Consider the following 27,742-nt stretch of genomic DNA (forward strand, 5'->3'; position numbering starts at 1 on the left):
GCCCGCCCCCCATCCGCACACCGGAAGTGCACAGGGAGGACCCGCCACGTCCCAGGCGCCCGTGACGTCAGCGCGCCGACGTCACGTGCCGACCTTCCGGCGATGGGTGGTCCCGGGCGGAGGTGGGGAGGCGGGGCGGGGGCGGGGCTCGCGGCCAGCCCAGGCTGTGCAGGGTAGGTGGGCGCCGACAGAGCGACTACGGGTCGGGGCTGGGCTCAGCGTGCTGCGAACAAAGGAGTCTGCGGCGGTTCCCGGCTTCGCGGAGGACCAAAGCTTCGCTGGACTCTTGAGGCTCCGCGGCTCCCGGTCGGCTTCCCCTCGGTTCCACCGCGGGCGCCGCGGCACCTGCCGCCGAGTGCTGCCCAGGGAGCCTGTCCCACCCGGGGCTCATGATGGGGCTGATCTTCGCTAAACTGTGGAGCCTTTTCTGTAACCAAGGTGAGGCCGGCAGGTCGGTGGACGCGGTGCGGGCAAGTCCAGATCGAGATCTGGATCGGGCTCAGGTTAGAACTCGGATCTGGGGACCGGGAACCCGGGCAGGGGAGGCACCTGATGGCCAGGAATCCCACGCGTGTGCAGCTTTTAGCCAACCAAGCTGGAAACATATTCCTGCAATCTGTTTGCGGGCCTTTCCGGTCTCAGCGAACCATCTTTTAGGTCTGATCAGCCCTAGGAAAGTGTCTCCCCAAGAACACAAAACTTTCGGTTTCTTTAACACGAAACAGGAGTTTTGCACTGTTTACCTTCCTCTTGTCTATGCCAATGCACCTTCACGTTGTCTGACTTGGCTCTGATTTCTGTTCGTCAAGACTTCGAATGAGTGAGTATTCAGGTGCACAGGTTTCTGAAATTTTTACACACACACACAGCTTCCCCTCCCCCCGTAGGCGTGGAAAAAAAATCTAAATGCTTTCGGTTATGTGTAAGATGTTACGTGGCCGTAATTATTCTAGAACAGGTCAGGAATTACCTAGAAGCTGTAAAACCTGTTCGGAGTCAGAATAAGCTGTGATGTCTTGAGAAGAGTTACTACTAGACAGAAAGGGGCCCAATGATAAAGCCTTCGTCTTTCTTGTAGCAGAATGATTTCCGAGTATTAAGACCGAAAATTTTTCCCATTTGTTTCATTTTGTAGGGCATGATTTATAAACTACTTTTGTTTTTATGAGAGTACCAAGTCTTTGCCGTTAAGGTCCTTATTTGTTTTGTGGATTTAAACCGTGAAATCATTGTAAATGGCTTTAGTTCACTTGTTCTGTACACTGATTTTTAAAAAGCCCCTTTCAAGCTTATAATTATAAATACATGCAAGCACACTGGCACGTGTGTTTATATGCAAGTACCACAGATAAATGCTCCCTTTTAAGTGACTTTGGAGTATCCAAACTGAAGCTCCGGGCGATGTTACTCGTAAATGTAATGCACTATTTTTCAGCAACTTAACATTTTCTAATGCCTGTAAAAGTACTATGTCAAGGACAATTTCAATATATAATTAAATATATATTGGCTACACAATTAAATTTGTGTAAATAAAAGTGAATTACACAATATTACCTTTTATCATCCTTCTGCCCCCCACCTTAGCAATAAAAATGATCAGAGTGTTGGTTCTCCCTTTATAGTTGGTTATTGCTGCTATCTCTGTTCATTAGAGGATTCCCTGTTCAGACTGGACTGGGGGTTGGGGAGAAGAAAAGGGCAGTCATTGAAGATGAGGGAACCTTCATGTGCCCCGTGCCTGTCTTTATATAATTGTTTGATTTTCTAGATCCCTCTTAGAATTTGTCTTTCCTGTTGAAATGTAGGGGCAGGTGCTTGTGTCACTGTGTTCTCACTCATGATTAATTTCTCCTAGTGAGAAAGCCAGTCCTCCAAATTAGACCCAGTAGTGACAGAATCTGTGCTTGTAGAACACTCAAGAGTTAGTGTAGGGAACTGTTTGCTGAAATTTGCAGACTTTTCTAAGCGTGGACTGTTGGTGCTGGGGAAGCAATTGATTCTTCTCAGGTGGTTTCTGGAAGCCTGTCAGGATAAGGTATATACGGACTTAATGGGGAATGAGAGTTTGGGATGAATATAGACAGAGTAGAATCGGGCATTTTGGTGTAGGCAGATGGACTGCTGCTTGAAAAGAGAGAGGTACGTTGGATTCACTTAAGAGAAATTGAACATGGTTTAATTACTGTTTGTTTGATGAGATTGCAGAAGTAACCAGGAAATTAGATCACTAAGGGTTCTTCTTACATGCTGACCAAGACAGTAAATACTGAATACAGTAAGCAGTAGGAACCCATGAAGAGTTTGGTCATTAGGTATTTTCCTGATGTGGAATAATGGGATTGGATTCATATAATCGTCTGGAATTTTTGTTTTCTGTATCAACAAAGTTAAGTACTAGTGTTGGCCTCTTTCTTACAGTGGTGCCAAGGTAGAGTTGAGTATTGGAATAATATGCCCAAGTCTTCACTCTGCCTGTTAAGGTAGAGTGAGGTGGGGTGTACACCTGTGGGGAGATCTTTGTCAAAGAACTGACAGCAACCTATAGGCTCTTTCCCTTATCTGTCAGTTGGTATGTCCTCACTCTTACCTCAGTTTCCTAAAGAGCTCCAAGCATCCTTTAAGGAGCGATATCTTCCTGGGGATAAGTTACAATGCTCCACGTTATCTAATGGAACTTCGGATTTTTTCATTTTCTAATAGAAGGCTGATAATTTATCAGCGGGGGGACTAACCTGTGGTTGTCCATGTGTTCTTATAAAATACATGCTTGCCTGTAGGGAACGGCTTGTTTAAGCTCTCCTCTCATTTTTTGTTTTTTGTTTGTTTGTTTGTTTGTTTGTTTTGTTTTTTCGAGACAGGGTTTCACTGTATAGCCCTGGCTGTTCTGGACTCACTCTGTAGACCAGGCTGGTCTCAAACTCAGAAATCTGCCTGCTTCTGCCTCCCAAGTGCTGGGATTAAAGGCATGCACCACCACGCCCAGTTTTAAGCTCTCCTCTTAATGTTTCCAAGATTTCTTTTCTTTTTTTCTCCCTTTTTCTTTATGAATTTTAAAAGTTCTCCACTTTCCATAGGCCTGGTCTTTTTCTCTCTGTGTTGTAACTGTATACACTACTGGCTAGCTTTTCCCTTTTTTTTTTTTTTTTTTTTTTTTTTTTTTTTTTTTTTTTTTTTGGTTTTTCGAGACAGGGTTTCTCTGTGTAGCCCTGGCTGTCCTGGAACTCAGACCAGGCTGGCCTCGAACTCAGAAATCCACCTGCCTCTGCCTCCCAAGTGCTGGGATTAAAGGTGTGCGCCACCACCGCCCGGCTTAGCTTATTTTTTTTTTTTTCTCTTTGACAGAAGGACAGATGACATAAGGATTTAATTGTCATTCATTTTCATAACCAAAAAGCAGCAACTTATTTATTCTGGCATCTAATTCATTTCTTTCTCACAGCAGATTTTATGTCGTCCACTTAGGCGCTGTCAGCTGTTGATAAGTATTATTTTGTCTTCTGGCTGTTGTCTTAACCATTTCCTTTGGGTTAATTCTGCTCTTAATTCAAGGCTTCTGCATCCAACAAAGTCTGTCCCTGTCTTCTAGAGTATGTTTGTATCCTGCTTTGGAAAGTCTGCTCCTTGATTCCATTCAGGTTTCCTGTGCAGACTCACTGGTTAGAGAGCCATTCTTCCACAGATGTCCCAGAAGCCAGAGGCAGCTTTTGCCCTAGTATAAACTCTCTGTGTAATTACTTGCTTCTGGGTAAAGTTTATCTCTGTTTATAATTGTATTGTAAACTTCTTTGTCATTTGATTCACTCAGTAGAAATAATCTCCTTGAGGCATGAACTTTTTTTTTTTTAATTCACTGCTTTATTCACAATATCTAGCAAAATGTACTTATTCGAGGTGTTAGGTTTTGGCTTTATTTTATTCAACAGAAAATGCTATATCATAGTAACATATGCATTCTGCTTTATTGTACATCTAGTTGGGAATTTGAGCCATGATGCTTTATCCCTCTGACAGGAGGAGGCACTCGTACGCCTCCTTCCCTTCCTGCATAGCAGTGCTTCAGACTTTGGTTTCTTCTCCACTTTGTTTTTAGTGTGATATTAAAATTTGGTTATACTGAGCCAGTTTGCTCAAATTGTCTTACTGCTTTCCCTTCATTTTGTTCCTAGAGTAAGAATGCCCTCATCTTGGTTTTCTTTGTGCATTGGTTGAGAGCTCTTGTAGTGCCTAAGCTCTAACACTTTTTCCATCTTGCACCTAGCAGATGCTGCATTTTCTTCCTTTGGGAATTCTTAGCACATCGCTGTTCTGGGCTTCTCTTTGTTAATCATTTTATACTTATGTCTCCCTTTAAAAGTATACAAATTCAGCCAAGCATAGTGGTGCACACCTTTAATCCCAGTGCTTGGGAGGCTGGGTTACCCAGATCTGAGTGAGTTTCAAAGCCAGTTTGGTTTACATTGTGAGTTGTAGGACAGCCAAGGTTATGTAGACCCTCTCTCAAACAAACAAAAGAAAAATAAAAACCCAAAACAAACAAGCAACAACAAAAACTGCACAAATTATTGAAAAGATGCCATGTAGGTATCTGTAGAGCTTGGTGTGGTGGCACACACCTTTACAATCCCAGTGTTTGAGAAGCAGAGACTGGCAGGTCTATTTGAGTTCAAGTTCAAAGCCAACCTGGGTCTACATACTGAGTTATGTAAGGGACAGCCAGAGCTATGGAGAGAGAGTCAGTGTCCCATTCCCCAAAGGGGGCATCTATAAATTGTAATTTTTTTCAATTTCAAGTGCTTGGAAATCTTCAGTTTTGATGTATAACTGGTTTAGCTATGGATTGGAAAATATTGCTTTTAGAATTTTGAAGACATTGCCTTGATCTCCAATGTCCACTATGGCTTAGTAAAGCCATAGCATCTTGATTGATTTTTCTTGATTTTGTTTGTATTAGAATTTTCTCATTTTCTCTGGTATTTTTAAGTTTCAAAAAGATATAATTCCTTGTATTTCTGTTTTTCATTCATTTCTGTGGGTTCTTGGTAGTTTTTCAATTTAAAGATGTTCCTTTTTGACACTGCAGAATTAATTAATTAATTAATTTTAGGGTTTGTTTTTCTGTTTTTTCGGAACATTTTATTTCCAGTGTATGCTAAGATGACTGCCAAAGATGTGCATGAATGTTTTCTTACTGGGGGTAGGGTCCTAATCTTAGGTTATTTTCTTTGTCTCCGTTCTTCGAGCTGAATATCTTGTTTCTTACTGCTCTGGAAGCATATTTTTGTGAAGGCTGACATCACTCTTTCTTTGACATTCATTGTCTTACTGTCTCTTTTTCTGTTTTGATGTAGATTTGCAAGGCTTTCCACATTGGAAGTGTTCTCCATAAGTATCTTGTAACCGACTCTCCCCTTAAGGATGAATTAAAAGACAGTCATCACTATGGTCCAGGACACAGAACTCAGTCTCAAGAGTAATGCTTTCCTCTGAGGTACTCACGTACCCAAGGAGAACTTTCATAGACCTTTCCTTTCTCTTAGAGTTAGTATGTAGAAGGACAGTTTTAAAGTCATAGGACAGATAAGTGCTATTAGTTTTAAAAGTTCTTAGACTGCCTTCTTGATCTTGGCAGCAGTGTTCCATGTGCTTACCAACAATTGATGGTGTCAGCCCTTAATTTTAGTCATTTTGGCAAGTGCTGGCTCTGCCTTTGTTCATGTTCTTACTTGCTCTCTGTGGACAGTTTTAGATCCTTTACCCACTTTAAAAAACTTTTAAACTTTGGGCCATCAAACCAGTTCTAAAAGTATTTGGAATGGCTTTTTATTTTTGACAGTTTCAAGATACCTGCTCCTTTCCTCCAGAAATGTTAGCTGTTTTACTAATTTCTGTGAATTTATGTTGTGTTATAATATGAGTAGGGGTTGAGTTTTCATGTTTTTATGTGGACATTTTGGAGATGATTTTCTGAAAACACTTTACACAAAGTGGATTTCTTTGGAACCCTTGTAGGCTGTGAGTAAGGAAAAGACAGTGAGCCTCGTTTCTGTGTGTCCTCATTTCTGTGTGTAGTAGTCTCTGGCGTTGGTCTGTAGGCAGGGGTCCTTGTTCTCAGGCCCAACCTTACAGCCTTATGGCCTTACAGCTATGTGGAGTTTTTAGGGTCAGTAGAGACTTGAACTTTGCTTAATCTTTTAATGGGGAAAAAGAGAGAGGAAATTAGTTGGACAAGTCTAATACAAGCATTTCAGAGTTGAAAGTATCCCTTTTGCTATTGATCTAGCTACTTACTTTTATTCTGTTTGATGTCCTTTTACATTGTTGTGTGATTTATTTTTTGACTGCATTATTGATTTTTGTTGCTTAGTTTGCAAGTAATTTTCGTTGTAATTTTTTGGCGTTGTCCATTTTTGTTTGGTTTTGATAAAGCTTAATTGTGATTCCTAATGGGGTAAACCCCACAACATTTCTGCTTCATTTCACACTTATTAATGAGACTTCTTAATGAAACTCCTCTAATCTGGTTGGGTCTTTTAACTGTTTACCTTTGGAGAGAAACCATGTTTTGTATAGTGTTTTTGTGACTGTTCCTGAGCTTAAGGTTGCGAGTCTTACTTAGACCTCTGACGTTTTCATCTGTATCTCTTACACAATAGCACATTTCTGTTTTTTTTGAGTCCATTGTGAAACCTGCCCTCTTACTGACTGAGTGCTTAGTGGAACTTACTGATGTGGTAGCATTTGTTTGTGTGTGTGGTGAGGACTGCCACTTAACTGTTGGCTGTGTTTCCTTTGCTTGGTTTCTGAAGTTGGACATTTTTTTTTCCACTTTGAGAGTCAAGTGCTTTTATAAACAATTCCTTTTTTTATTGACTTCTATCTCTTTTTTGTGGTAATTTTATGACCTCCCCCTATAGAGAATGCAACATAGATTTATCCTTTGTGCCCCAACTACGAGCCAGTGCCACATTTTCTAGAGAGTGCACACACTTGTCCATCCATGTGACTCTTATTTTATCCACATATTTAATAAACATTATGAACTACGTAGGCTTGAGGCCAGCCAAGTCTACATAGTTCCAGGCCAGCAAGGGCTACACAGGGAGACCCTGTCTTAAAAAATAATAAAAAAAGATAGAGTTTAATAAAGAACACTTAGAGTTTACTTTTTTATTACTGATATTTCTTCCTTTAATTCAAAGTTGGATTTTAACTCTTACTTATAAAGAGTATTGATGTACACCTCCCTATCTGTTACTTTGTTGTAGAGTATTGATATACACCTCCCTATCTGTTACTTTGTAGAGTATTGATGTACACCTCCCTATCTGTTACTTTGTAGAGTATTGATATATACCTCCCTATCTGTTACTTTGTTGTAGAGTATTGATGTACACCTCCCTATCTGTTACTTTGTTGTAGAGTATTGATGTACACCTCCCTATCTGTTACTTTGTTGTAGAGTATTGATGTACACCTCCCTATCTGTTACTTTGTTGTAGAGTATTGATGTACACCTCCCTATCTGTTACTTTGTTGTAGAGTATTGATGTACACCTCCTTATCTGTTACTTTGTAGAGTATTGATGTATACCTCCCTATCTGTTACTTTGTACTAGTGGCATTTTGTACTGGTGGTATTTCGAAAGTGTTTTCCCTTAAAACTCTTAAGGTAGCTAAGTGTAGAATCATCAGATGGACATGATACATTGACTCTGTTGACTCATCAGATGGACTCTATAGGTTGGAGGATGCGTTGAACAGTTCTGTGGTTCCTCAGTAGGACTGAGAAAGCTAGAAAACTGGGCAGGGAATTGACAGCTTTTGTATGTTCTGTGGTATAGCAATGGCACATTCTTTTTAACAATATGAAACTTGAATGTGATAACCTAAATTTGCATACATTATTTAACAGTCTTTAAAAATCACATCACTATATAGTACGTTTCTGATGCCTTTTCCCCCCAATAGTATTCTGTTCAGTAACATCTGGTACTCTGAACCAAAACTTTTAAAAAGTTTTGTTCATGCTAGTGAAAGTGAAAACATGCAGGAGAAAACTTTAATCTTTTTTGACTCTTTGAAATCCCTTCTTTCATTATATTTCTTGTTAACCATTTTTCAACATGTCCTTGTCTACAAGCATAACCCTAAACCTAAAAGATTACGGTTCTCACTATGTTTTCTTTTATCTTTCCTTGTTGGCATTTGAGGCAGTGGCTTACTGTGTCTAGCCCAAACTAGCCCTTGTGTCTTGCTTCACAGCCTGATGCTTTCCCCAGCTTTTCCCAGAAGATGCAAATTCCAGATGTCTGACCTCTACCATTAGGATTCCTGCCTGTGTTCTGTGATAGAAAATTAATAGTGCTTCTTCAAGTGGTTAAAGGCCCATTTGATATTTCAAAGCCCATTTTAAGTAACAAATATAGACTGTTTGAGACAGAGAATTGAGTGTTTGGTTTTCTGGAGAGTGGCTTGAGGACTCAGAAGTGAATACACTGGCTCTCCTCTCAAAGTCTTGTGAGCCAGATGAGGTTTTAAAACATGTGCACACGTATGAATATCTAAAGTCTACTGAGACAGAGATCTTTACTTCTACACTGAGGTCAAAATGACATTAAATGTTTAATGCCCCATCAGATTGGTAGCTGTTTTGGGGACAGATTCCCTCTCATTTTCAGTTGATGTTACCTTGGTACTGATAAGTTCTTAAAAGGGTTTATTTCCTTTTCTTATTTTTCCTTCTCAACCTCTTGGGTCAAGAGATCCTAACAGTCCCTGCTAAGTATACAGAGAACACAGATGTGCAAGCACCGTGGGGCATGGCCTTTAGTTTACTGCGGCACAAGCAAGGGAAATTCTTTATACTTAAGCAACATCACAGAAAGTGTCTCTGACCCAGAGTTCAACTGCTTTTGTTTGTTTCCTACACAGGAATTGGCCGATTGATTAAGCCAAATCAGAAGACAGCATTTAGAACATGTGCTGTCCTGTTTTCAAGGCTGGGGTCCCTCTTAGACATCACATAGTAAATGTCACATGCTCTGCACAGAAGGAGCTCAGCCTGGATGTGGACTGGGAACAGACCACCCTGGCAAGGGTACCTTCAAGAAGCTATGCACCTTATTAATTGAAGCATAAAGGCAGTACATTCAGGGATTTTTGTTTTGTTTTGTCTTTTTGTTCTTTCTTAGGAGGAGGAGATTCTGTGTCCATACCTTCACTTCACTTTCTACATTTTCCTTGCTGTCCTTTGAGTTGTAGAACCTTCACCAACTAGTATTTGGGAGTGGAATCAGTAGCTATCGTGCATAGCAGGCGGTTGGAGGGAGCGATGCTGTTACATAACAGGGCAAGTGGCCTTTTTGAACTTGGCCTTTAGTAGCTGGCCTTTGATCTTACTTTCAGTCTTTCTGTGTAGATAGTATTGATTCTTCCTCAGAGCTAAGATCAAAAATCAACGTTGTTACCTCATACTCTTACAAAGGGCGAGTCTTTTTGAGGTGATTGTTTATGTAGATGTAGGCTGTTGGTGGCAGTGTTCAGGAGAAATCAGGACATTTTGGCTGAAAGGTGTTGTGCACCTTCGTCCTAGGAGGAGCTGAAGCTGTGCGCTTGGCTCTGCCTGCCAGAGCTCCCTACACTGAAGAAAGGGGTCTGGGAGGTAAGATCCAGTCGAATGAACGAACGAATGAACGGGAAGGAAACCTATCCCCTGTCTATCACCACTCTCTTCCCCTCAGTTCACACTGAAGACCAACCTTTCAAAACAATGCATTATTCATGAGTGTAAACATCAGGCCTTTAATACTACTGTCATCACCTGGAGCACAAAATGGTTTAAAAATAGTCACAATTACCCATAAGAGCTGCTTCAGCAGCGAACCTCCCCATGCCTGCTCTTCCCTCTTCCTGAGCAGGACTTCTGTGCAACCAAGTTTTGCTGTTTTGATAGCCCTTTTCTCACCACACGGGGATACTGATGTCTCTAGAGCTAGGCTGTTAACAGGTTGGGAATGCCTGAGGCCCAGCAGTCTCTTTGTCCCTCTGCTGATAAAGAGCGCTTTTGTTCTTTAAGGAACAAGTAAGTCAAGGTTGGTTCCATTCAAACCCAGGGAATGGAGCCAATGGGCCCAGAAGGAAAATTAAATCAGTTATAATCATTTTTGCTATTGTTCTACAAAGCAGCTTTTGTAAGCATGAAATTCACCTTTGTTGTCCCATCTGCCTGTCCTGTAATATACTGCACATAGTTCTTACTGAAAATGAATACACCACTGGAAGACAGACAAGTTTGTCACCCCAGTTGATCTTAGGAACCTCCAGAGTGCTAAACTCAGATTGGCGCTCACACAATCAGCCTACCTGGTTCTTTTTACTTAACAGTTGTGAACATATCAGCATAGTGCTAGGTACCACTCCACTCTTCTGTGCTCAGGCTGCCAACTGTGTTGTTGTATTGCTATTGTCTTAAGAAGAGACCAACTCTCCAACTAAAGAGTCTCCCCAAGTTAAAACTGTATTCTTGATTAAGAGGGTGCACTCTGAAAAGCAAGCGCCCAGAGATGTGCACTTAGTTTTTATTCTGATAGGCATGGGGACTCTGTCTTTTCATTATTGGCTAGGGTCTGACCCCTTAGCATTTTGAAATTAACTTGTTTTAAAAGAATTGGTGCAAAGAAAATGAAGGGAAGGGGTCTGCCACACTAATCCAAGTGCAGGGCTTTGTACAAACAAAGGTTTTACTTTGGGGAGGATTAAACATTGCATAGAAGTCTTACAAGGTTGGGAGATAATAAGAATTTAATTCCTTACCTTAACTACAAGTTTTACAGTATTTCATAGAAAAGTCTCTTTTCTGTTTCTTCTATCTGTAAGGTAAATCTGATTGCCTACTAACATCAGGGAGAAGAGGTGGGTTGGTGAAGAAACAAATCTTCCCATATTGTTTTAAATGTAGACTGTTACACGTTTAATGGTCTTTATGTAGTAGAGGGCGCATATTCTTGGCTCACACCTGACATCTCCAACCTTTAAACTAGTGTGAGAGTTGTGACATCCTTAGAGTCCTTGGCCAAAGAGTCCACCCTGAGTGTGTCTTAGCTACCCATCACAAAGGCTAGATAAAGACACAAATAAATGATAAATGCAAGAGAAGAGTTTTCTCTCAGTAAACAACACTGGGAAAGAAGCAACAGGCCCGAGAAAGAAAGTGTCTCTCGCCTATGTTCTCGCTGCAGTTTCCCTCTCCAGCCACTCCACGGAAGCACAGGAGCAGCTGTAAGCGTTTGTGATAGGAAGGGGAATTTTTTAAAAGATTTATTTATATATATGTAACATATAATACATAATATATATGTGAATATATATATTATATGTGAATGCACTGTAGCTGTCTTCAGACACACCAGAAGAGGGCGTCAGATCTCATTACGGATGGTGTGAGCCACCATGTGGTTTCCGGATTTGAACTCAGGACCTCCGGAAGAGCAGTCAGTGCTCTTAACTACTGAGCCATCTCTCCAGCCCCCAGGAAGGGGAATTTTTATGTATATTTTATGCTTGAAAATTTCATACATACATACATACAATATATATTTACAATTTATTTTGATCACATTTACCTCTCATTCTTCCCCCAAGTTCTCCTGTTCCTCCCAGATCCACCTCCCAAATCTTCTCAGTTCCCTCCCAACTCTGTGCCCTCTTCCTTTCCTCCTCCTGGCCTTCCTCCCCCTCATCTTCTTCCCATTCCCTCATCAGAACCAAGTTCTGGTTATGCTGCTCATATATTCTTGCTTGTAGGGCCATTCAATGGGTCATGGGTGACATACCAGGGGCCACAACCTTAGGGAGCCATCAGTACCCCTCTCCCCAGATAAGGGGGAGGGGCTTATTGAACCTCCTGTTCTCCTAGAAAGAGGAATCTTGAACAGACTGAATAGATTGGGGGTGGGGGCGATTTTCTATCACTCATTCAAAGCAGATTTCAAAATATGTACCACTTAACAGAATAATTAGAGAGGCCTAATAACTGCTTATAACAAAATGGTTTTTTAGTGCCTGTCATTAGAAGGGGGAAGAGGCTTTTGTTGGACAGCATCAGCAGAAACATCCACTTAGAATGATTACAGAAAACACATTTCAATAAAAACCATTGAGGCTAAGTAATTGCTTTTACTTCTGTCAATTAATGTAAAAATAAGAACCCGCCCGCTAATGGGAAGAGCGTTGCAGTTTTCAGCAGTACATATCGTTTTTAAAGGAAAGGCGAAAACTTTGGTATCTGTAGGTGGGAAAATCTGCTTGTGTGAACACAACATAAAGCTAAGTTGAAGAGCAGCAGCCTTTGAGCAGGTGAGTGGAGCCAACAGTTTCTGCTCACAGTTTTAAGTCGTGATGCCAGGTTTTCATTTGAGTGATTCTGCGTCCACTCAAAAGTGAACAAAGTCTTTGTTTCTAGTTAGCCAATGTAAACAAGTTTACAGGAGGGCGTCATAGAAAACACTGGATGGTTTAACTCAGGGCAAGTCCTTACTACATAAAGACTCTCTCATAATACTTCAGTAGTGGGTGCTTAGCGATGAGGCTCGTTTATAATTATCACTGGGAAGTCTGTGCTGTAGCATGCAGTAGTGTAAATGTTCATAACTCTTTTTTCCCTTAGAGCACAAAGTAATCATTGTGGGACTGGACAATGCCGGGAAAACCACCATTCTTTATCAGTTGTGAGTATCTGTGCCTGCTTATTAGCTCTTGAAAAACTTGGTTTTTATAAGTTATAAGATGCCACGCTTCCCAATTTTAATAATGCAGAAGTCAGACTTAAACATGTAGCTTTTTCTATTTTACCAAATAAAAAGGTAAAATAAGATGTCGTTTGCCACTAAAGTCTCCACCACGCCATTACCTTCTGACTTTGAAAGGAAAAATGGACTTTAATATTAAGCTAAAACAAAGTACAGATGCACTGGGTGAGGTGATGAAATGACTCCACTTCCCTCTTCCCACTGGAGCCCTGCGGAAACTGAGTGCTGCTTCTGGAAGCGGCTCTCCCCTAACAGCTTTGGGATTGTTTAACAGAGCCAGACTTGTCTAAAGTGGTGGCAGTCAAAATGATACTTTAGTAGCTTTCCAAACTGGGAAGCTTGAAATCCTCAGAGATGCATTAAGGCTCATCTTCAGTAAATGTTGCCCCCCAGGAATCCAGGGTGGAAGGATTCTTATTACCCTCTCAGCCAAAGCGATGGAAAGCTGTGGGAATGGGTTTACATACCCAGAGCACTTTAACAAATACTCAACGGTGCTTGGCACCATCATATGGAACTTACCCCTCCCTTCCTCATCTTATTTAAAGCCCACCAGTTTGGGCCTGGGTTATAGCTCAGCAGAGCAATCCCCCATTATGCAGGAGTCTCTGGGCTCAATTTTGAGCACTACCAAAGAAGAGAGTAGAAAAAAAGGCAGTATTTTCACCATTCAGCTTGCCAGCGATGCATGCTTTCCCGTGGGCCTAACTAAATCATTTTAGTTACTTTGCAATCAGGCTTCTCCTTATGTGTTATTGTTCCAGAATTGAATCATAACTTTTCTTTATTTTCATTCATTAGCAAAAAATATATTTTAATATCATTTAGTTTTTAATATAAAGCTTAAATATCTCTGATAAGTCTTGTATATAGTATCAAACACAACATATAAAATTCAAGAGAAAATTATGTGTCTTCCAATACATGTTATCATGGAATGTTGTCAGCAAATGTGTATGTTGAATAAAGTAATATAACTTAAGCAATCAAGATAATGCAAGTGATATGAGAATCAGTATTCTAAATTCAATTCATTTTAAGTCAAATTTCTATTTGCCTGTGTTCTTCATCAAAATGGCAATAGAATACTGCTTAGTTATTGCTACTCTGCAAGTATCGTGGCCATAGTTGCCCAGAAGTTGGTCTTCCAGGGTAGAACATTGGTTCTCCTCAGATTGATGTAATAACTGGTCACATTGGCATTTTGCCCATGGACGTGTAAGCCCACATCACAGAGTTCCCGGCTCTGTTTCAGACCTGCAGTTCATCCCATTAAAAAGCAGTCTTCAGGGATGGCACTGTTTACATCTTTAAGTGGACAGAAAGTCTCTAAGCTTCTCTTTCTCTTGGTAATGGTTATTATGATTGGTACAAATGAGGAAGGTTGACTTCTTAAAAACAGAGAGAAAATGTGCTTGGGGTTCTTAAGATTTACAAAAGAGTTTTCAATGGTGTCTTTCAACAGCTTAATGAATGAAGTAGTTCATACTTCTCCAACCATAGGAAGCAATGTTGAAGAAATAGTTGTGAAGAACACTCATTTTCTTATGTGGGATATTGGTGGTCAAGAATCTCTGCGCTCATCCTGGAACACCTATTACTCAAACACAGAGGTATGCCAAAATTACCTTTGAGTTTTATTTTAAAAGTTTTCCAAAGAATCAGCAGAGGAAATGGCTAGGCTGTTAGTGAGACATATTAACAATTGCCTTTAATAAGGCATTCAAATTTTATCCTGGAAGGAAAGGCAGGTAGGAATGCTGAATTCTGGCTATGACTGTCTCGCTGCTTAGACTTGCACAGAGGGAGAATGGCCTTTTCCCTCCAAGAGTGCATGAGGTGCAGTAATCAGTGAACACACGGACACATAAGCCTATTTCACTAAGGTCAAATAGATTCTATACGTGTGCGAAACATCCCTGCTGGCATAGAACTCAGCTCATTCGGGGCTGGAGCTAGCCTACACCAATCCTCGTGATTCTCTGCCTCCTAACTTAAGGACTGGGATTATAGAGGTGCCTACTGTGCCTAGCCAGGACCCTTCTCAGCAGAAGGCTGAGAAGGCTGGCTCAGGCCATCCTCACAGTAGCTCTCTGTGGGCCGGAGAAATCTGACACTGGCTGAAATGAATGAATCTACAATCTCAGCACTTCACAGCAGCACCTGGTTAGGGAAGGGGTAAAATAGTTTTTAAATTTTTCAAATAACATCCCAGATTTTCAGATATAATTAATGGGGAAAATAAATTGCAACCTATTATCTCCAGTTGTCGCTATCATTTTAAATGTTTTTATTTTTTCATCTGGGATAGAAAAAGGCAAAGAACATAAATTTTCTGTTATATATTTATTGACTATATTGAAACATGGGAAGAAATTGCTTATGTTAAAAGTAAAATAAATAGAGGTGTTAGACAGGAGAAACAACTCTGACTTCATTAACTTCTGCAAATTTACACTGCACAAAAGAATGGGTTTCCAATGCTCTTAACTGCTGACATGGTGGTAGAAGATACAGGTAGGTCCATGAGTGAGTGGCAAGGAGCCTGGTGAGAGCATTTTTTGTAGAGATGCATGGCTGGTGTGAGATGGGTCTTGAGAAGGCAGTGCGTGGGGCCAGTCTGCAGAGAGCGTCTGCAGAGCTGCGCGGGGCAGGGCCAGTCTGCAGAGAGCGCCTGCAGAGCTGCGCGGGGCGGGGCCAGTCTGCAGAGAGCATCTGCAGAGCTGTGCGGGGCGAGGGGAGCAGTTTCTAAGCAGGGAACTTCCCAGGGGGTCATGTTCTTTTTATTGTCACTTATTAGTTCAGTATTAGCTTAGGGAATATATCCATATTACCTTCATTTGTACTTGTATATGTCTGCCTAGAAGAATTTTGTAATGCTCATGTGGTGTTTTTGAGCTTTATCATTTACAGTAGTGGAATGCAGTTGCATGTGTAAGCTTTCTTTGTAAGGAGGTACAGCTAAGAAATCATGTTTTCTAAAATGACATTTTATAAAATTGGAGATGGAAGAGAAGAAAATGCATAGAAATTTTTGTCTTTTAAAATTAAAAAACAAACAAACATATACATTGTGGACCTGTATTTACTAATATAGTTTTGTGTGTATACTATTTCAGTGCACTGTGTGAGACAGAATAACAGGTTGTTAGCATGCAGCACTTGTAATGGCCCTGAATTATATTCTTTGTCAGGGTTGGGAGGGACAGAAGTGGTTAGTAAGCAAATATTGTTATAATCTAGCTGAGTACACATTTGTACAATAAAATACTACTGCCGAATAACAGCATTTTCACACACTCTGATAACAGAGCTCCTTTTTCAGAGTTCATTGTCAAAGCTTATAGTTAACTCCAGCTGTGAAGAAAAGCACTTCTTATACAGAAACAGGTTAAAGACAATTCTAGCTGATCCAAGTGCGGTTCAGGCATTTTAACAGAGTCTAGACTTAGCATGGGTCCAAACAGAGATATCCTATTACTGATGCTATTGGCATTAAATATTCCTCTAGTAAACCATTTCTACAAGTACATCTCAGTTACTGCAAAGGTTTTATTCCAGCACGCCAGCATCGTCATTTATGTTTGCAGACTTGGATTCCAGAAAAAGATTTTATGAGGTGATGTTTCCCTAATCACTTCCTTCAACCTTGTAATCTTGCATTGAGAAAACTCTACTTTGAGCTGGTATCCCAAAGGGAGCATCTCCTTTGTATTACAAGAAGTTCTGGGTGTTAATTCCTGAGCCCTTCCTTTCATTAACCCATTACTTCCCAATATTCTGCCCATTCTTGGCTGGGCTTCCTCCCTTTTATCCCTTTCTGAGCCTTTCTGGTTTGTAGTGAGATTGCTGTAGTTGGTGCTTCATAATTTTATATTATCCTGTAAATTGATTCCAGCCTCCCTGTTGTAATTTGACTTAGATTAATATCCTATTCTGTATGATGTATGGCACTGCTAATGCTTGAGTTTTTAATCCCTTCTTCTACACACTTTTTGCTTTAGTAGCTCTTTTTCACTTTGTTCTTGTTTGTGCTTAACAAAGTAATTTTTATTTAGTTTGCCATTTGCTTGTATATTTACTGTTTAATACCTACTTTACACACACACACACACACACACACACACCTTCCTCTCATCCCACCCCAACATACAGACACACACACAGATTCTTTAGTTTTTCGTACCTTTTTCAAATTTCACCTACATCTTAGCATACTGCCAGTACATGTAATTGAGCAAAGTTTAGCACACTTTCTACTTGAGCTTTTTTTTGTTGAAATTCTTTCTGTTAAAAAATGCCGTGTTTGTTATTTTTGAAAAATGTGCTTATCTTTTTCTGTCAACCTAACACTTCCTTTAATAGGCAGAAGACCTTATCCATAAACAAGTAACAAATTATTGATAGTCTAAATTTCAGTGGTTCTTAACTTTCTTCATGCTGCAGCCCTTTAATACAGTTTCTTATGTTGTCGTGACTGCCAAGCATAAAATGATTTTCATTTCTACTTCATAACTGCAGTTTTGTTACTGTTATAAACTGTAATGTCAATGTGTGATATCCATGAGTCATGACACACAGGTTGAGAACTGGCTTGAATGGGTGGTAGAATGGAGACGATGGAGTTTAGTAAAAGAATATAAATTCTTGGTTTGCCATAAACATTACCTTACATTACCTACAATTAATAGCTTGATAGATTGCTTGTGCTTTTCCGTGTTTGCTGTGTTTCTGTGTTAAGTGCTCTCTGATGGAAAAGCAGTGGTGTTCTGTAGCAGGGACAATGCCAAGTGAGAGCTAAAGTCGCTGCAGTGATTTTTGCAGAAAACCAAGCATGCCACTAATTTTTTCCTTTATTTTAATATTGCTTTCTAGTTCATCATTCTTGTTGTGGATAGCATTGACAGGGAACGCCTGGCTATTACAAAAGAAGAATTATACAGAATGCTGGCTCATGAGGTAAAGTTTGAAAGTCAATCTTTAAAACATGATGGAGTAAGTTATCTGTGAATTGGGATTTGTTCTATGCAAAGATTAATGTGAAATAATGCTGGTAATTCATCATAAGCAAAACTATATATTAAACAAAGTCAAAATCACATTGTATTTTCAAGCCTGTTAATTTGCTTGCTACAACTATTAAAAACTAAGTTTTAACTTTTTTAGAATTAAAACTACTGATTCATGCTTTTAAAAAATGATAAATTAAGATTAGCGGCATATGGTGTGTGTGCCTTAACAAAACTTAAATGTACAGTGTGTGATTTCAGTTCCCTCTTAGCCCCTCTCCCCCCTCTCACTGCCTGCCTTCATCTGCCCTCCCCCTCCTGCTGGTCACCTTACTACCCTGTAAACAGTCCTCCCTCTCCTTCCCTTTCTTCTCCTATACGATCTTTTTTTTTTTTTTCTACTCTGTGTTTTCTGTTTTGATGACAACTACCCTCATGTGCATGTACACACACACACACACACATCAATTTAAAACTAAATCTCATGTATGAGACAAAATATACTTGTCTTTCTCACTCTGGCTAATTCCTCTTGACATAGTGATCTTCACTTTCATCCTCTTCCCTTAAAAAGTCATGTTGTATTTTTCTTCACAGATGAAATTTTCATTGTATATGTACCACATTCTGTATATTCAGTTGCAATGGACTTCATTTGGAGCTATTAATGATTGGTGCAGCAGTAATATATAGATGTGTAGCAATAACATATAGATGTGCATGTATCTGTGTGACCTGCTGTCTTCAGAGTCTTGAAGTGTATACCCAGTGGTGACGTAGCTGGCTCAGATGGTATTAGATATTTACTTGGTTGCAGGAACTCCACACTTTTTACCATAGTGGCTGCATACATGTTCACTCCCACCAGCACCAGAAACATAGGAGCTTTAGCCATGTTAATATGTGCTTAACTTAAAAAGTCGGCAAATAGCTGAAGTTTAGAAGTGATTTCAGAAGTGGTAATATGTATTTCATTGTATATCAGTTGATCTTCTCTGTCAGGCTATGTCATAATGTTTTGGATGTTAAAAAACAAAAACAAAAACAAAAAACACTTATACTTTATTAGGATGAATCATTTAATTGTGGCTAAGATTATTTTAAAGTTAAGTGTTAGTACAAGGTTAATTGAAAATAGAGTTGTCTTTCTCTAAGTGACTAGCAGGGTATAATTTACACTCTGACTTCATGGTTTGATTTGTTTTTTGATAGCTCACACATTAATTGTATTCATGGTTGCTCATGTTTGATGCTTCAGTATTCTGTGTCAATCACAGGACTTAAGGAAAGCTGCGGTCCTCATCTTTGCAAATAAGCAGGACATGAAAGGGTGCATGACAGCCGCGGAAATCTCCAAGTACCTCACCCTTAGTTCAATTAAGGATCACCCATGGCATATCCAGTCGTGCTGTGCGCTCACAGGAGAAGGGTAGGTGCTGCCGGGGCGCTCCCACAGCCTTGCACAGCTGTAAGCTGACACTGGACACCCGACCTTCCTGGTCCCTGTTTCTTGTTTCTCCTAAATGTGGTGGTTATATTGTTTCTCCAGCTTAACATTTTGAAATAATTCTAGTGAACAGTTTACCTCCAAGTTCTTCATATTTTTAACATGCTTTTAATAATTTTGAAGGCATAAGCAGCTGTGGAATTATATGTTAAGATTTCAGGGGTTTTGTTCATCATTTACTTTCTAAGCAAAAACTATAATATCACCTGAATTATTGAGAAAACTTTAAAGAAATTACTTGCTTTCTGAAAGGACGTAACTAGTCTTCTCCAAGAATCTGTGCTTTCAAGAGTCCCTTCAGGAGCACACTTCTAGAGGAATGTTTGACAAGGCCATTGTAGTGTGTTCTTGCTTTTCTATGAACTTGAGTGTAGATACTATGGCAAAGGGAAGCCAATGTGCCATGTGTGATTCATGTGTCATGACCTAGTTCATGACAGGATCCTCATATCAGCCCGACAATTGGTTTTTCTCCTTCTCAAATATGTGGCAATGTAGTAGCTAGCTGTGGAGCCTGTAGCCTTCCGTTCTTTAGAGATAGTGTGAATAAAGAGAAGTTTCTGCTATTTTAATAGTGGTTTTAGTTCCCTTAAAAAGGGTGCAGTGGGTGTGGTATTTACAATCCTGATGAGAAAACTAGACAGTCCAAATCTTTAAAATGAGACACAAGCAGTTTCCCACTTAAGTGAATTAGAATTTCACATAGTATGTTATATGAGATGTTATATGATGTTATATGATGAGATGTTATATGAGAGCCGTACACTGCTTGCCAAGCATGACAGAGCCCTAGGTTCCATCCCTGCTGCTCCACACGCTGAAGGTGGCAGCATGTGTCTGGAGGTTGGTGCCTCAGGCTCAGGAGCTTACCTTGATGTTGTCTGCATAGAGTATTTGAGCTAGCTTGCACTGCTTGAGACCCTGTTCCTTGTGGGAATTAGAAGGTTGTCAACGAGCATGTGTAAATAGCATCCAAGTGTAACGCTAACCTTTGAATAGGACTTAATAATTATGGCTTCAATCTTTCAGCAGAAAGTTTCTAATTTCTAAAAACCTTATGTCTTTTGTTTAGGTTATGCCAAGGTCTAGAGTGGATGACCTCCAGGATTGGCGTGAGATAATTGTTTTGCTTGAAAAAGACTTCTCTATTTATTTGGTGACATGAACATTTTCCTAATACCTTTGGCTGCTGAGGCAGCAGCACGTTTAATTTATGACAACACAAACCTCCTCCGAGTGACGCTTGAATCAAGCGCCGCTGGACTGGAACATAAAGATGTTTTCTTACCTTTGCTTCACATGTACTAATCTCAGTCAGATGGGATAATGTGTAACTATGTTGTAGCAGCTGGACTCTTCTGACTGTATTCTAATTATTCAGTGACTGCCTTGTGAAAACCGTTTGTCATATATTTCCTGTTATCTGAAGTTTGTTCTGTCCTTTATAACCAGTTTCTTTCACCTCTTGGCCACCACTCCTCTTTCCAAGGAACTGGCTTGACAGAACAGCAGTGGGAATTGGCATGTATTGTTTATCCAGCACTAAGCATTCTTTTCTCTACAAACCCCTTTTATCTTTTGGACAGAGTTAATTACAATGAAGAAAATCTACCTAGAAACTGTGTGTGTGTGTGTGTGTCTGTGTATGTGTGTGAACATCATGAATACTTGTCTTTAAGTTTCCTCACCTCATTGCCTGTGATGGTGTAATTTTATCTTGCTCTAAGTTTCCTCACCTCATTGCCTGTGATAGTGTAACTTTAACTTGCTCTTTACATAGGAATTACTTAGTCCACTTATTTTTATAATGAATTAAGCTCACTTTCCTGCCAAACATATTTGGTAAAAAAAAAAACTAATGAAAGTGAAGCATGAATTTAAAAACCCAGCTTCAGTGGTAGACACTCTTGGCTCCATCTAGTAGCTGGAGATTTTTCAGTGTGAATGTAACTGGCAGAATTGGTAAAGCACACCAATGTAAATTAGAGCCAGGAGGACACCTGGAACATGGTTTTCTATCAGTTTCCCATCTGCTTTTTTATCAGTATGACCTCAGCAGTTTTGTCAGAGGTGCCACACCTGCTCGGGCAGCAGCCTAAGCATGCACAGTTCTTTTGATTTCTTAGGCTTTTAGGAGTGGCTGTCAGAACATTGTTATCCCCAGCACTATGTTACTGAAAGGCAAAATCCTGGTCTTTCCATAAACCTGCTGAGGATGATGTGAAAGAGGCTTCAAGTTCTTTTTGCCCCACCTCCTGTCTCTGTGCAGGTAGACTTGTTCCTAAGCTCTTACAGGGTGCTCTGAATCTAGTCCTAGCTTTAGAATGTCCCTGTGAGACTCAGCAAACATGTTCTGTTTGTTTGTTTGGCTGGTTTTTTGTTTGTTTTGGTCGATAGGATTTCCCTCAGTGTCCTTGCCCTGGAACTCACTAGGTAGACTGTCATTCTTAGCAACTTAAGACGGTTGAATCAGTTACAGAAACGGAAGGAAAAGGCCTAATGCTGAAGTCAGGCTTATGGGTGGTGGTAACGGTTCCCAAGGCAGTTGTCTAAGATGAAAAGTAAGAATGAACCCTCAAGTTGAAGGGGACACCTGTTGTCATTAGCCTTATCTGTGTCATCTGGGTCATTTGCCATATGAAAGGGATAAAATGTGTACTAAGTGGTAGTTATTCATTTTTTTCAGTATTTTTCATTTGGATCAAAATAAGCTTCAGTGTTCATAAATACCTGCTCAAAACTGGTATTTTAATTTCAGGGTTTTTGTATGTAAGTTGCCTTAAATTTTACTCTCTTTTGGGTTGTGCTTGTTTGTTATATTTAGTTAATTTAGTTGAACTTGATACTATTGGGGTATGTATACCTTTGATCTAAGAAAGTAGTTAAAGGAAAATTTTTCTGGACTTTTGGAAATTGTTTAAACTTTGAATCTTTTTCTTAGTGATTCTATCTCAAGTAGAGGATAAGTTTAATTTTTCTCGTGTGTTTTAAATATAACTCATAATCAAAGATGAAAGAGCAAAGCAGATATAAATCAGTGTGGATGGTGCATGGCCGTTGTGGGGTGGGGATGGGAACTGAGAACATACCAGTTACTTAAAGCACACTTTACCTAAATTTTACTTTGTTATATTGTTTACCATAAATATTAAAAAAATAATTCTCATAAGCCTGTCCTGAAACAAAGAATATTTAATGTCCCAATATCTCTTATGAAATAATTTTCTGCTTCCTTGTATCTAATAAGATTGGCTGGTTCAATTTTCTTCTATCAGATAATATGGTTATTTTTTATATTACCACATCAGCATTATATTGAAAGTGTTTTTTAATAGTTGATTGTATTTTGTCAAACAGCTACTAGTATAGATGCAGATTTGCTATTTAATTGTTGAAAGTACAGTTTATTTTACTTGTAGATCCTTTTTAAAAGCATATGATTTGTTTGGATTAGAAGCAACTGCTGTTAGTTATTTAGAAATGGGAAGTTATTTGGAAATGAAATTGGAATTCAAGTAAATGTTGTGCCGTAGATTGGCTAGGGTTCCTTTGGAAGTTCCTGTGAGACCTTTGTGGGGGCTTTTCATCAGCCTTTCCATTTGTTCAGGAGGAAGCTAGAGACTCCAAGAGAATGTTTGGATCCCAGTAAGCATAAGATGCTAAGCATTTCACTTGAACATTTGCTGTAAATCAAATGACTGTAAGATATCATTTCATGAACTTGTAAATGTGTGATGGGTGCCTTTGTTATTTTGAGATGAGTTCTCAGTTTTTTTATTCTGTCCTTTCAAGGTCACATGAACCAGGATGAGGCGGAGGGAGTGGCTTGCGTTTCATATTCTCCTTTGTCTTCATTTGTTATTTAGTAAACTTTGTATTATACAGAATCCCTCCACCTGCTCTATACCTTCAGATTATCTTGTATTGTTAATTTAAAAATGAAGAAATTAAGTTTTACCTTAAAATCTTCTCAACATGTTACAGCTAAAAATGAAAAAAAAAAAACCCTTAGCAAATCGCGCGTCATTCCTTACCTGAGCATGTTGTCACCTCGAGGCACATTTGAGAATCACTGTAGATGTAACAGTCGCTTTTGTAAGGGAATGCACTAAATATTTTTATTGTTAATGTGCTTTAATTTCTTAAAACCTGAAATATTAATCTGCATAACCTATTGAAAACTGGGGGCTGAATCTATAGTGCTTGCTTTAGGTTCTTGTGTTAGCATTCTTAAGGGGATACTGCTTTTATTCTGTATTCGCTAGAGAGACAATATATGCATTTCATTCTTTAAAAAACCAACTTTACATAACTCCCATGGGAACAGCATTTTTTAAAGTGGGGAGTGGCTGGAGTCAGAGCTGTTAGTAGCCAAGGTGAACTGCAGCACCAGTCCATGATGCTCTTGCTCTCCCCCCCCCACGCCACCCCAACCCCGTGCTGGGATTGCCGTAAGTATTTTAATTGAATATAATTTAACTTTCATTGTAGCATAAAGAGAAAACAGTTGGGCTTCCCTGTGGAAAGAATGAGGGATACAGACAATGCTGTAAACAATATTCCCTACCAAGAAATCTTTAAAGAAGATAAGAGGTTTTAAGTCTTTGGTGTTTTATCTCAAGAGATTATGAGCAGAATTGTTTCCAAGGCCGTTCATTGAATCCCCCACTGTGTTAAAGTTTGGATTAGCAAACAGACTGGGATTATAGATTATACCTCTACACTATGACCCTTTACTGGTGCTTGTTTATCTCTAGAGGCCAATTTTATGCACCAGCTTATCTGTAGCTTTGGAACAAAATCCTCACATACCTAAACTTTAGTTCTAAAGGTTCCTTATCTTTGGTCAGGGGTCACCTCAAGATACAGCTTCTGGTCTCCTCTAGCCACATGTGGTAATGCCTGTCTCCAAGGGGTGGATTCCGATCTTAATCTGCCCACTGTTGTTCATGGCCTACTTTTCTTCCCAAACTGAGGATCCTTTAAGTAATCTAAGTCGTAAATGTCTTCTGCTTAATATTCTGAAGCCTTATGCACTATCACTCTCTTGTCAAATCTCAAATGATCGAGGAATGCTTGTAGTAGCACACCCAGTGGTCTTACTCCCTATGCGATTCCCCACCCCAGCCTCACATCCTCTAGTGTGTGTGTGCAACACAGTATGAAGAGATAGCTTTCCTTTGGCTTAAGCTGAGTTTCTATCTAAAACAGTGCAAAGGAGAAGCTATATTTGTTAGAAAATGGCTTTGAGTTGCTTCTAGATAGCACCTATGTGTGTTAGAAACCCACTTCTACAAGATTTATCTTATTTTTTGGCTTTTCTGACTGGATAGAAGTGTTAGTGTGTTCTGTTCATTGCCTTTAAGGCATCCTAAACACGGCTTGCCAGCCCTGAGAGAGTGACATCAGCCAGGCCATCAGTGTGTTGCATAGTCCACATGAGTGTGAAAACGGTTGCTGTTTACAGTCACTAGTTTTCAAGTCATCTCATCTTTATTCATTTAATATTAGTGTGAAGACTGAAATCCAAGAGCCAGGGTTAGGGGGAAAAAAGACATATTTTAAGAATTATAGGTAACCAGAGCTCTATAGAGGTCAGTAGGAGAGCTAGGTACTGTACATTGCATTTCGTGTGGCTGGAAAGCCTGAAAACTGGTTAAGGTTCTAGGAGTAGAATCTGGAGCTGAGTCACACAGAGGCTCCTTCATTTGTTTTACGGCCTGTACTCTGCATTTTCTCCATGCTATGTGCAGATGGAGTCTAGAAATCAGAACTTCTGAATCAATGAAAAGGTTTTCTTGCACAACTTGTGAATATTTAATTTAAAAATAATTATTACCTCAGTGTTTACTTAGTGTCTGGGCTGTTGTTGGACCCTGCCATAAAACCCCTTTACCCAATGTCTTTGAATATGCAGAATGCTCTAGTGACGGGAGTGTGAGTGCTGGGCGGGGCTTTTTTTTTTTTCCCAGCAGCAGGGTGAACATTTGTCGTTTTTTTTCACTACACTTGAGCAAAGCACTCAGTATTTAATTCCTTACAGAAAGGAGAGGAACGGTCTGCAGTTGGACTGGTGACATAGACTGTGACTATCAGGGTGCTAAAACCACAAATGGCCATTATTTGATCTCAGAAATTCATGATTGACTGGTATGTTTTAGCTCCAGTCGTAAGAAACAATAGTCATTTTAGTCTTAAATTTTCCCTCAGGAAATTCAGGGAGGCTAAGACCCTCCCTGCCCCCATTTATTCTTTTGGCGTAAACTTTCAGTCTCGTGGTGAATGTTAAGAGCTTAGCTGCTGTTTCACTGAAATTGTGAAATATAATGACAGTTATGGCATTTTCCAATTATGAGATCATTTTCTATTTCTCCATGTTGCTCTCTTTCACAGAACATAGCTTAAGATAAGGGAAGAGCAAGCTCCTGGCAGTTCTGGCCTTGTGTTTATTCTAGTGGGAATGTAATGGTCATAACTGCACACTCTCTTCTTCACACGTAACTTGGTGCTTTATAACCGTCAGGAGAAAGTAGGCCCTGGACTCGGATTGGAAAACTCTTTAAATGTGTATGTATGTTCATTTTATAAGATTTGAGTATACATTATTATCCATTACATCTCAGGCTCTGTGCAAGTGGTCTGACAGTCTCTTTGCCAAGTATCTTGGTTCAAAAGACGGTATTACTACTAATAATATCAAGGTAGGATCTCATCGCTCTGTGGGCCCTCTAGTGTTTATAGAGGGGGAAACATTGTCTTTCATATCACTTACTGCTTCTGAACCCTAAGTAAGAAACTGATGTGCACGCCATTGCTCTGATGCTCAAGTGCAAACCAAGAAACTGAAGTGGCACATACCAAAAGCATTTCACAGCCTCATGCCGCACAAGTGGCCCCAAGCTTGTTTGAATATGAGGTTGTTGAAAGAACATGCTTTTTGAATTTTAACATTTTCCACTATCATGAGATGCTTCTTTTCTATGTTCGGTCATATTCATGATTTTTTATTTCTGCAATTATGTTCTAATGAATTGTGTGCATGCCAGCTTACCCAAGGAAAAAGATGTGGTTTGCTCTGGACTGTTAATCTGTGAGAGAGGGTTTGTCTCATTTGCAATCATGGTGCAATATAGCATGAGATTCGTTTGTTTTCAGTCCACAGTTTTATTTTTGTCATAATAAATACTTTTTCAATATGAAGTGTAGTCTGTGTTTTCTTTTGATGATAGTTTAACACTCTTTGGTTATAAATCCAGGTAAGCTAACAGGAATTTTATCATTATGTTGCCCTGGTAGAAGCCATAGAAGCCAAGGTGGGAAGTACTACTCCGTTCCAAAGCTCTCAGCAAAGACGGGAAGATGGTGAAGAGCCAGGCAGCTAGCTTCCTTCTTCACGTCTTTCTTAAAGTTTCATTGACCTTGACTCCTACCCACACAGCAGGAATCATACCCATGTCTAGTAGCTCTTATATTTCTTTGTATGGAGAAAAGTTAGATGGTTGTTGGATTCTTGGGAACAATTCCTTGTTTCCTAGAGAAATTCACAAGCCTGAGTATAGTAGCCATTTGGCCTCTTTGATCCAAACAATAGAAGGCACATTTAGACCAGGGGAACCTGGATAGTCGGAAAGCCTGGAAGAGGATGTCCTTATGTCCTGCCTACATTCCCACAGAGCAGTTGGCACGGTTTAGTCAAGAATAGGCTGAAAACACTATGTTCACTATTTAGATCCTTCTGAACTAGTGGTTTTTAATGCCACCCTTTTCCAGACTCTGAGACTATTAGAAAAGACTTTAGGAAGGATCCCTAAATACATAGGGAGGTTGTAACTTTCAAAGGTCTCTAGTCTAGTTACCTTCCTATGGCTCTGAACAAATACCCAAGAAAAAACTAGAAGGAAGACTGACTACGTCTGCCAGTCTGAGGATTTACTCTGTCATGGCAGACAGGGAGAGAGGTGAGGCAGCCCAGTTCCCGTGGTGAGCTATGAAGCAGAGAAGTGGACCTCACAGACTTGTGGGTTCCTCCACATAGTGTCTACTTTTTTTGATGTCCATGTTATTTTCTGGCCACTGCCACAAACTTGTGTGGAATTCCAGTGCTTTTTAGGAGTATTTTTGGGGGGGATGGAGGGTGGGAAGAGTCTGACCAAGAGACTGCTGATGTCAGAATAATTTTTAGAAGTTAAAAAAAATCCCTCACTGGGCTTGGTAACCTAAGCCTGTAATCCTACCATTTGTGGATAGAGGTAAGAGGATTAAGAGTTCAAAGCCAATGTGGGCTACTTGAGACTTTCTCAACAACAAAAACATTTTATGTATGTATATAGTGAACACTTGTCAGATTTATTTATCTAGAGATTGACCCACTTTTTTTGTAATCCCAGTATACCAGGAAGCTGAGGCAAGAGGATTTT

The 27,742-nt window shown here is 39.8% G+C and overlaps 1 protein-coding gene across 1 annotated transcript; it reads left to right on the top strand.

Moving 5' to 3' along the window:
- Positions 1-114: 114 nt before the first annotated feature.
- On the top strand, positions 115-26,525 carry Arl5b (ADP ribosylation factor like GTPase 5B). The gene is made up of 6 exons (XM_031369073.1): positions 115-438; positions 12,668-12,728; positions 14,275-14,422; positions 17,685-17,768; positions 19,096-19,247; positions 20,398-26,525. Exons 1-6 carry the CDS (start codon positions 390-392, stop codon positions 20,444-20,446), a joined length of 543 nt encoding a protein of 180 aa, XP_031224933.1. The 5' UTR covers positions 115-389; the 3' UTR covers positions 20,447-26,525.
- Positions 26,526-27,742: the final 1,217 nt, after the last annotated feature.

This window comes from Mastomys coucha, unplaced genomic scaffold (assembly GCF_008632895.1).
Source record: "Mastomys coucha isolate ucsf_1 unplaced genomic scaffold, UCSF_Mcou_1 pScaffold15, whole genome shotgun sequence".
Taxonomy (NCBI): domain Eukaryota; kingdom Metazoa; phylum Chordata; class Mammalia; order Rodentia; family Muridae; genus Mastomys; species Mastomys coucha.

Coding starts and splice junctions, on each gene's coding strand:
- Arl5b (XM_031369073.1), top strand. CDS start 390: ATGATGGGGCTGATCTTCGCTAAACTGTGGAGCCTTTTCTGTAACCAA. Junction 439..12,667: donor GAGCCTTTTCTGTAACCAAG/GTGAGGCCGGCA, acceptor TTTTTCCCTTAG/AGCACAAAGTAATCATTGTG. Junction 19,248..20,397: donor TGTGCGCTCACAGGAGAAGG/GTAGGTGCTGCC, acceptor TCTTTTGTTTAG/GTTATGCCAAGGTCTAGAGT.